Here is an 11370-nt window from a genome sequence, read left to right on the forward strand (position 1 = left end):
TGTCGACGGGGCTGGAGAGCTGGGTACTGGACTTCCGTGAGTACAGGAGGCGAACGATGATTACGGAGGCGACCGAGCTGGTTGTTGATTGTGGCCTTCCGACGGATATTAATGAACTCCACTCGCTTGGGACATCCGCGATTGGAGGCTTGGTGGTTTCCACCGCAGTTGACACACGTTGGCTCGATGTCATCGACTTGCTCACAGGACGCAGTTGAGTGAGTTCCAGCACACTTGCCGCAGTTTGTCTTCAAGTGGCAGTTTTTGGTGCCATGGCCATATGAGCGCCAGTTCATACACTGCGTTACATCACGATGTTGGGGTTTATAATGCTGATGATGACCTGAAACAGATCCCGGATTTTGGATCTCAGAGCCGCAAGACTGGTGGATCCCTTCGTGAAATGCACCAGGGACAACTCATCACGGAAGCTGGTGTTGTGGTTGGGACGCCGGTTCATCGGGTACACTGCCTCAGGCTTAAGGATTTCACCGCAGCAGCCTCGAACGACGGTAATCCACGCAAAACCACCTTCAGTGGCTTGCTCGATGGCAGATCATGCGTGAAGAAGTCCACGTTGTTGTCGTTCAGGAAGCATCCTATTTGTTTGTACTCCTTCAGGCTGGAGCACATGATTTTGGTACCGATTCTGCAAAGCTTGAAGCGAGGCAGCAGCTTGTCTTTTACCAGTTCGGCACCCAGCTTGGCAACATCCTTCATCGGCGTGAAAAGCGGGGGAATGCGCTCTCGTCTTGCAATGGGAACGGCGTCACCGTGTAGTGAATACCCCTAATCAAGGAGTGAGACAGCTTTGCTCTGAGTTGGTTTTTTTGCAGCGAGTAACTCGCGAGTAACTCACTGTATCTCAAAATTTAATCGACGTTCATCGATGTCTTTGTCTTTTTACTGGCTTACTTTGTTTATCCCTTTCACATTTTAGACGTAAAGACGTAAACAATATAGAATTGATCCAATGATCGGTTATTGAAGACTTTGTTCAGAAAATGGCTTGAACGATGCTGGAAAAGGGCGTGAATATGAATTAACTGAAGGTAGGTGAACATATGCGATTTGTTTTCGTAAAATAACCACAGCAATCGTTTTCAGATGTCCACCGAGGAGAATGTGAAATCGTTGTGGGAAATCACTGGCATACATAAGAAATATCTCTCCTGTTGGATAAAAACCGAATAACATCCGATTTCCAATTCCAGCTTCGAAGGAAACGCTGCCAACCACTAGACCTGAATGTTCAGCCAGAGCATCAACACAGTCGACACTGCTGAAGTCGCCCAGGATGGAAATCTTTCACCAAGGCCCTTTGCACTCCTGGAGGTGCGCAGGATCGTTAAGTAAAGTAAACAACAAACAAACATGGAATTTTCTCTACAATTATCAACCCCCAAGCCGACCACAGCGGATTATTACTAATTGTATATTTTTCTCATTACATTGTTTGCCAGCAGCAAGCAAAGTACATATGTAAGATACTGTATGTATATATACTTATTGTTTCAATGTTGTTTACCAGGTTTTGTGTAAAAATGCTAGAGTTTCACTGGGCCTTAGTTTTCAGCCTTCGAGCCACTTGTTTTCTTTGCCCCTTCTTCCGGCTCCTGTGTGAGTGTATGTGAGTCTGTTGCAATTACAGTGTTCATATGTTACTTGTTTTGTTTATGTTTTTGTTTATCAAGGGAACAATCCAAATTTTAATCAGTAGTAGTATCTAACTTATCTTCTGGTTGTATCGATATTGAGAAGCTTCATCGTGACAGTTTGGAAAAACATGATACGGAATATTAACTAGTCTTTTTAATAATGTTTTTTTTTTTTTGTTGTTGTTGTTGTTATGCTGAAAATTTCAATAGCCTATAATAATAGTCCAATAATTGTACAATAATGCTTAATATAAATATAGTCATGCTTGAATTAAAGGAATCACGTTTCGTCAATCTGTGTGGTGTGAGTCGTCGGTTGTGATCTTCAATTTTGTAAATAATCATTTCATATGTCCTTTAATTTCTGTGATACGAAGTAATATTGTGGCTTAGTGCTAAGTAGTAAACGTCACTCGTCGCTTTTTTTTTAATAAAGACCCAGATATGGTAGTGCCAAAGAATGCAATTGAAACTGTAGCATTGAAATCTAATAACGATGTTATTGCAAGCACAAACCAGAGAGGCAATGGCACACAATTATTTAAAAAAAAAAAACTATCCGTACTCGTTAAAAAGAAAGTGTATATAAACAATGCACGGGTGTTACGATTCTTACAATTTAACACATGAAATCATCACAATTGTTTCTCAGAGTGAGTTGTCAGAATAATAAATATGCAGCACGATAAAATTTATATAATTTACAAAATTTCCTGCTTATGTTAAGTTGTTTACTAACTTTCGTAGATTTGTCCGATTGTTTTCTTAAGAAGATTTTGTGCACCGGCTTCGATTTGCACCACACACTTTGCTGTTTTTTTTTTTTTTTTGTTTAGTCCACCTCACCTCTAGAGTTCTACAAATACACGCATAAGCCATCCTTTCCTAGTTATCAATACCATATTAGACTTACAAATTGGTTTTGAGCATTTTTCACTTGACTAGCTTCCAATATATATCTCAGCCAACCCTCCATCGGACCATCGCGTGCGTGGATCGATGACGGGCAGCTGAAAGGCTCACATGCACAAAATCTCAAAGCTTCACCAAAGCGATAGATCCCTAATTAATGTAGATTTTTAGTCGTTACGCAAGCAAACCGATCGTGAACTGATTGCTTCTTGATAGAGATATTCTGCACCATGCATACTGTCCGGAAGTAACGAAAATTTGAAGACGAAGGGAAGTTCTACGTTAGGTATTTTACGTTTTGACATATGTATCTGTGTTGTAGGTGTACTGAATGAATGTGTGGTCTGTACTTGTTTTGAGTGTTTTGTTCTTGTATATTTGTAGAGAGTGTTGATCAACATGGTCATGGAGATTGGCAGTTGGTTGGATTTGTCACATATTGCAGTCTCTGTTGATTCCGTTCGTTACACACATTCGAGACACAACTACTGTGGTCTGCTACAGTAAAAATCAAAACACCGTTAAACAACTGGTTTCAGCTCTCCTTGGCGGCTTCTCGGCACCAGGTTAATGTGTATGCGTATAAAATGCGATAGAAAGTGTATGGTTTTACTAAACTATATCAAGGTTACGCACTAATTTACATTGCTAGTAGTATGGTTTACTCTTCCCATTCCTTCTCGTCGACGCCTTCCATGTCGTCCTGCTCGAGCTTACGATTGATGGGCATCCGGGCGCTGACCGAGTTTTTGATCTGCAAAATGGTAAGAATAAGAGGTTTACGGTTCGATTACAGACAATACAAATACGGAACTAACGATTTTAAATTGCCACATTACTTGACTAGCCCATTGGCCCCAAGTGAAGGTATTTCCATTGTGTTAGCCCTCACCATAAATAATACTTTATGATATTTATATGTGCATGACGGCCCTTCTGGCAACACTGTATGTGAGAGTAAGACCCCCAGAATACTACAACCCTGGAATATCACCATCGCTGCTACAGCTGATCTTCAACAAAACACGAGTGAATAGGCTACGAGTCGAGATGTGTCTATTGTCCTGTACGTAACACGTAAGGGATAGCGATCATCGTCGGTCGGCGGACATCGAGCAGTAGCTGAGATGACCAACGAAGAGCACAGAACTGTTCTAAGCGAAGTTGGACCGATCGGACGGAGAACGTGAGAGGGAGATTTGGTCTACGCGGTCACGGGTCAAGCGATGACCAGATCAGGAGACGAGAGCCAGTTGTTTGGGGTCGCCGCATAGAATGGTTGTATCCCATCAGAGATGAAGAGTTTTTTTATTAATATACAATTAAATGTCATTAGTGTAGTCAATGTACTAAATGTGTTTTTAATATAATAAGTGTAGTTTTTGTGTAAACTCTGAAATTTAAAACCCACCCCGCGAGTGTTTGTTTAGTGTTGAAGCCAGAAGTATCCGGACCAACATTGGAAGGACTGTGACCCCATTTTAACCAGCGAGTAATTGGATTCCCCGCAACCTCCCTTCCCTCAAAAACGCCATCACCAAAACAAACGTTGGCGGTACTAAGCCAACTGGTATTTCCCAATCAGTGTTGGAGTCGGCGGATCATCTCCACTGCCGAATATCGAAGGAGGTAAGGACCGACTAACCAACATTTTGGTCCTTCGAGCCGGATTTTTATACCAATTTGGTGTGGAAATTTGATAACTTTGGAATGGTACTGCTGTTGGAACCTCCAGGTAGGTTGCCACAGTATATGCCCAGCCGAGGCTTAGGTTTCTCTGGATATTACACTCCAAATTCTTCTCTTCTGTGAACTTCAACCTAAAATTGAGTGATCCCTACCGAGTTACGTCATCGGACCTTTTGCTACTTTGGTTCGAATTTGGATTCAGAACAGTTACCTGTTCTGCCAGGTCAGTAATAGCGAGCAGTATATGTCCGCCGAAGCGGAGAGATTACACGCGGAATACTACCAACAATCAATACGAAACTAACGATTTTAAATTGGCTCACTACTTGACTAGCCTACTGGTTCCAAGCAAACGATTAACGTACCCCATTCTAATCGAAATTCTAGTATTACGCAATGTTTGTTTTGATTCGCTATGAAAGTTTGACAGATAAAATGAGGGTTTATTGGTTTTTCCTATGTTTCGAGGGGTGAATCGATTAGCTTGGGACCGAAGATAGTACCAGAGCTGAGCCAAAAAGTTGAGCACGTTATTTCGGGACCTTCTAGTCTTAGAGTTACCTCTATGATACTACGCCTCCAATTTCTTTACCGATTGTTCGACATCACATCAAAATGCCACCCACCACCCGGAAAGGATTGTCATCCCTGAAGCAACTGAGGGTTCAATTGGACGATTTGAAATCCTCGTTCGATGACATTTGGTCTTTCATTCAGAAGTTTTCTGATGAAACCACCGGTACTCAAGTCGAAGTTCGATTAGAACGGATCGTTGATTTGTGGGAGAGATTTAGTGAGAATTTGGTCGAGCTAAAATCTCATGAAGACTTCGAGGATGAGGAGATTATTATAGTAAGTTACGCAAGCACTTGAGCGATCGCTATTATGAAGCCAAAACCTTTCTGTTGGACAAAAGCAAGGCCCTTCGCGTTTCTTCTGAGTTGGAACAATCCGCCCATGAACAATCAATGTCAGGTGTTGTCGGTCATGTCCGGTTACCGCAGATCAAACTCCAATCATTCAACGGTGACATCGATGACTGGTTGAGCTTCCGAGACCTGTTCACCTCGCTCATCCACTGGAGGACTGATTTACCTGAGGTGGAGAAATTTCATTATTTGAAAGGGTGTCTTCAAGGTGAACCTAAAAGCCTAATCGATCCACTGAAAATTACCAAGGTGAATTACCAGATAGCTTGGGATACTCTGGTAAAGAGGTACAACAACAACAAGCTGTTGAAGAAGAAGCAGGTCCAATCGTTCTTCAAACTTCCGACCCTCTCCAAGGAATCTGTTACTGAGTTACGAAATCTGGTGGAAGGTTTTGACCGAGTCGTCCAACACTTGATCAAATCGTGGAACCTGCTGAGTACAAGGATCTCCTATTGGTAAATCTTCTCACGATGCGACTGGATCCATCAACTCGTCGAGCATGGGAAGAATATTCGGCCAACAAGGAGATGGATTTACTGATAGACCTCACCGAATTTCTGCGTCAGCGAATGCAAGTACTGGAATCCCTTCCATCTAGGCAGACGGACAACAAGATCGTCCATCAGCAACAACCACCAACGAAACCGAAAGCTTCAGCAATCAAGGCAAGCTACAATTCGATTCAATCGTCAGGAGGAAGATGTGTGGCCTGTAAGGACAACCACCTTCTATACAAATGTTCCGCATTCCAAAGACTTTCTGTGGCGGATCGGGATTCTCTACTGAAATCTCAGGGACTTTGTCGGAATTGCTTTCGATCGGGGCATCAGGCAAAGGATTGCCAATCCAAATTTTCCTGTCGGATCTGCAAGAACCGTCATCACACCCTGGTTTGCTTCAAATCGGAGAAGGATCACACTGTAACGGTCGCAGCGATTGCTGAAGGCAATCATCCTTCAAATTCCAAGGAATCCCAAGGCTCCTCAGGTTCCAATTCAATCCAACTGGCTAACGTGGCAGCCACTGACGTTTCGTTATGCGGTACGTCTAATCAACTCACGTCGCAAGTCCTTTTAGCGACAGCGGTAGTCATCGTCGAGGACGATGTTGGTTCAAGGTACCACGCCCGTGCTCTTCTTGATTCCGGTTCAGAGAGCAACTTCATATCGGAACGGTTAACCCAAAGGATAAAGGTAATCAGGAATAAGGTCGACGTCTCGGTTCTTGGTATAGGACAAGGGACTACCAAGGTCAAACATACAGTCCAAGCGGTCATACGTTCGCGAATCTCGGATTTCTCGCGAGATATTAGGTTTTTGGTGCTACCCAAGGTGACTGCGAATCTCCCTACAACCTCAATCAACACGGAAGGGTGGATTCTACCGAATGGAATTGAGCTAGCGGATCCTGCATTCTTCACGTCCAAGGAAGTCGACATGGTGCTAGGCATCGAGGCTTTCTTCGAATTCTTCGAATCGGGGCGAAGGATTACAATCGGCAAACATCTACCAAGCCTTACAGACTCGGTGTTCGGTTGGGTAGTATGTGGTGGCTGTTCAACTCCTATCAAATCCCTACAAGTCAACTGCCATTTCTCAACGTCCGAGGACTTGGAAAAATTGATGGCACGTTTCTGGTCGTGCGAGGAGGTGGAATTCACGGACGCTTATTCTCTGGAGGAGAAAAAGTGTGAAGAATTATTTCAACGTGGAGTTCAAAGAGGTCCAGAAGGTCGTTATACTGTTCCCCTACCCAAAAACGAAGACGTTCTTCCAAACCTGGGCGAGTCACGGGACATCGCATTCCGACGTCTTCTCGGAACGGAACGAAGATTGGCAAGGGACGCCAACTTACGGGAACAATACATCGGATTCATGGACGAGTACCTGAAACTGGGGCACATGCGCAAGGTCGAAGAAACTACGGAGGGACCGGTCAAACGGTGTTATCTTCCCCATCATCCGGTGGTCAAGGAGGCGAGTACCACCACCAAGGTCAGAGTAGTCTTCGACGCCTCGTGTAAAACGTCATCCGGAGTGTCCTTAAACGATGTACTTCTGGTAGGGCCAGTTGTGCAGGAAGATTTGAGGTCAATTATCCTACGCAGTCGGATGAAGCAGATTCTCCTCGTATCGGACATCGAGAAGATGTTCCGACAAATCCTTACGTGGCTCAAGGATCGACCACTCCAGTTCGTATTATTTCGCTTTTCTCCGGACGAGGAAGTCGCAGTGTACGAACTGAACACCGTTACGTATGGAACCAAACTCAGAGCAATTCGTGAGGACGTCTATATGGATGACGTCATCACCGGTACGGACGAGGTGGATGCAGCTATCAGTCTCAGAAACCGGTTGACCGAGATGATGCTGTGTGATGGGCTTGCAATGTTCCCGAAGTTCTGGAAGGCGTACCCGAAGAAAACCTGGCTCTTCGAGACCCTAAAGGAATCAACCTGGATTCTGATCAATCCGTCAAAACGTTAGGACTAACGTGGATGCCTATTACCGATACCCTTCGATTCCAGCTCACAGTTCCTCCGATAGAACCTGGTGTCCCGTTGACGAAGCGTCGAATATTGTCACTAATCGCAACGCTGTTCGATCCGCTTGGATTGATTGGTGCCACGACTTCGTCTGCCAAGATCTTCATGCAGCAGCTTTGGACGTTGCAAGACGAGACCGGCAATCGGTTGGATTAGGATCAACCAGTACCTTTGATGGTGGGTGAGAATTGGCGGAAATTTCACGAAAAACTCCCATTGTTGAATGAAATTCGAGTCGATCGCTGTGTCATCATTCCCAAGGCAGTACTAGTGGAAATACACTGCTTTTCAGACGCTTTGAATCAGGATTCCAGCGGAACAATCAAGGTTCGACTCTTATCATCCCGATCCAAGGTGGCTCCACTCCGTTGCCAGTCTATCCCACGATTAGAGCTCTGTGGTGCGCTATTATCGGCCCAGTTATACGAAAAGGTCAAGGATTCTACTCGGTTAGCGGTTCAGACTTTCTTCTGGACAGATTCAACATGTGTGCTGCGTTGCATCGAATCTACGCCAGCAACATGGACCACGTTCGTTGCCAACAGGGTGGCAAAAATTCAAACGCTAACGGAGGGATGGCAATGGAGACATGTGCCTGGTACAGACAACCCAGCGGACCTAATATCACGTGGAGTGTCACCCGAAGATATCGTCGACAATGAACTTTGGTGGGAAGGTCCGAATTGGCTGAAGGCGGGTCCAGTAGCATGGCCTGGTGCTGTCGAAGAAATCCCAGGAGGAGAGGCGTCGTACCGTAGTTGCGTGTACTGTATCACCCGTAGCAGAATTCATCGAAGTGTATCTCAGCAAGTTCGGATCGTATTCTGACTTGGTTCGACGAACAGCATACTGGCTTCGACTCATGAAACTCCTACGAATACCAACAGCAAGTCGTCCTCCCGCAAATGAATTCCTCAACGCTGCAGAACTCAAAGCTGCTGAAAACGCAGTGCTCCGGAACGTCCAACGCGAGGTCTTCGCAGAGGAATGGAAGGCTTTATCGAAGGGAGAGTTTGTATCGAGGAAGTCCCCGTTGAGGTGGTTTCACTCGTTCGTCTGCAAGGATGGACTAATAAGAGTAGGAGGTCGACTGAAGAATTCCGAGGAATTGGAGAGCACCAAGCATCCTCCAGTTCTACCAGCACGGCACCAGTTAACCCGGTTGTCCGTTGCTTTCACGAGCGATTACTACATGCCTGTCCACAACTGCTACTGGGAGCAGTCCGGTTGCAATTCTGGCCACTCGGTGGAAGAAATGTAGCAAGGGAGATAGTTCACCGTTGCGTGAAATGCTTCCGAACGAAACAGTCCACAATGCAACAGTTCATGGGTGAATTGCCGTCATCCCGCGTCAACGTTTCACGTCCGTTCACGAAAACAGAAGTAGATTACTTCGGCCCTGTCTACATCCGACCAGCCCCCAGACGAGCTGCAGTGAAGGCCTACGTATCGGTGTTCATTTGCCTCTGTACCAAAGCAGTACACCTGGAATTGGTCTCCGATCTTTCGACGGATCGTTTTTTGCAAGCCTTGCGACGGTTCGTTTCACGGAGAGGAAAGTGTTCGGATATCTATTCCGACAACGGTACGAACTTCGTCGGTGCCCGGAACAAGCTAACAGAACTATACAGTTTGCTGAGCGATCGTACCCATCGTGACCGAGTCACTAGTGAACTGGCTAAGGACGGAATTCAGTGGCACTTTAACCCACCTAGCGCGCCACATTTCGGAGGACTCTGGGAGGCAGCAGTCCGGTCGGCTAAGAACCATCCCATCAAGGTGATAGGAGAGACCCCAGCGTCATCGGAAGATTTCTGAACACTACTTACACAGGTTGAGGCCTGTCTAAATTCCCGTCAGTTGACACCGATGTCGGATGATCCAAACGATTTGGAGCCTTTGACACCAGCACACTTTTTAGTCGGTTCTTCGCTGCAGGCTCTCCCCGACCCTGAATTCACGACCATTCCACCGAATCGACTGAATCATTACCAGTTGATGCAGCAAAAATTACAGCATTTCTGGATTAGGTGGCGCCGAGAATACTTGAGTCAACTGCAAGCTAGGACCAAGCGATGGAAGCCAGCAGTTCCCGTTGAAGTAGGCAAGCTCGTCGTTATTAAAGATGATAACCTTGCTGCCATGCGCTGGAAAATGGGAAGAATCGTCGCTATACACCCGGGTGAAGACAACGTAGTTAGAGTCGTGACCCTGAAGACAGCCACAGGAGAACTCAAACGTCCGGTGGAGAAAATTTGCATGTTGCCACTTTCAAACAGCCAAGAGGAAAACCAAATTTATGCAACCTTGTCGTGAAAACCCGCTCCTATATACCCTTCCCAAAATCCCAATCCTTCCGAAGAGGAATTTTTTTATTTTCTTTCAGAAATTTGGCGCATTTCTGGGTGGGTGAGGATGTACGAGAGTAAGACCCCCAGAATACTACAACCCTGGAATATCACCATCGCTGCTACAGCTGATCTTCAACAAAACACGAGTGAATAGGCTACGAGTCGAGATGTGTCTATTGTCCTGTACGTAACACGTAAGGGATAGCGATCATCGTCGGTCGGCGGACATCGAGCAGTAGCTGAGATGACCATCGAAGAGCACAGAACTGTTCGAAGCGAAGTTGGACCGATCGGACGGAGAACGTGAGAGGGAGATTTGGTCTACGCGGTCACGGGTCAAGCGATGACCAGATCAGGAGACGAGAGCCAGTTGTTTGCGGTCGCCGCATAGAATGGTTGTATCCCATCAGAGATGAAGAGTTTTTTTATTAATATACAATTAAATGTCATTAGTGTAGTCAATGTACTAAATGTGTTTTTAATATAATAAGTGTAGTTTTTGTGTAAACTCTGAAATTTAAAACCCACCCCGCGAGTGTTTGTTTAGTGTTGAAGCCAGAAGTATCCGGACCAACATTGGAAGGACTGTGACCCCATTTTAACCAGCAAGCAATAGGATTCCCCGCAACCTCGCTTCCCCCAAAAACGCCATCACCAAAACAAACGTTGGCGGTACTAAGCCAACTGGTATTTCCCAATCAGTGTTGGAGTCGGCGGAACATCTCCACTGCCGAATATCGAAGGAGGTAAGGACCGACTAACCAACAGTATGTTTATCGCTTAACAACAACAAAGTAAATAACGACAATAGCAAAGTTTAGTCTGTTCTTCCGTGAAGTGCCGTGTATTGTTATGTTCAATCTTTCCGAAGCCAATACGTATGTGTCCACTTGCACCCCATGCGAACTTTGCCCGCCTCGGTCCACTCACAGGTTATGGGCCCAGAGCAAGTGCCGGAAGGTGACAAAGTGATTCCATGCTCGATTCGACGGTGAATATTCTCAAATAAATCTCAAAATCTTTAAAAATGTCTTATGCTTGATACTCTTTCGACTACTGTTTCCACTTCCTTGACGTTTTTGAAAATGGTCAGATGATTAGAAATATTCCGGTAGCATCGTTATTATCAAGGAAGTTTCGACTACTCTGAGGATGATCAGAGAACTCCAAAACAGCCTCTTAACTTCAGGAAAACAACAACCACAAGATTTTTTAAGGAATTCCGTAGAATTATCACATCCCCAAAAATCTCTTTCTTCCAGAATTATGTCTTTGTTTCTTTC

General features: G+C 45.2%; 1 protein-coding gene across 5 annotated transcripts in view; it reads right to left on the minus strand.

The window, feature by feature from the left end:
- Positions 1 to 1421: 1421 nt before the first annotated feature.
- The window catches only part of pod1 (coronin pod1), a 52017-nt gene continuing 42068 nt past the window's right edge, over positions 1422 to 11370 (minus strand). For all 5 annotated transcript variants that reach the window (XM_065220355.1, XM_065220354.1, XM_065220356.1 and 2 more), the window contains one exon: positions 1422 to 3324. In XM_065220355.1, the coding sequence (XP_065076427.1) occupies positions 3232 to 3324 (93 nt within the window). In that variant the 3' untranslated portion in view covers positions 1422 to 3231. The remainder of the gene's footprint in view (positions 3325 to 11370) is intronic.

This window comes from Ochlerotatus camptorhynchus, unplaced genomic scaffold (genome assembly GCF_037179485.1).
Source record: "Ochlerotatus camptorhynchus isolate MF236.1 unplaced genomic scaffold, CSIRO-AGI_Acam_v1.1 ptg000124l, whole genome shotgun sequence".
NCBI classification, from domain to species: domain Eukaryota; kingdom Metazoa; phylum Arthropoda; class Insecta; order Diptera; family Culicidae; genus Ochlerotatus; species Ochlerotatus camptorhynchus.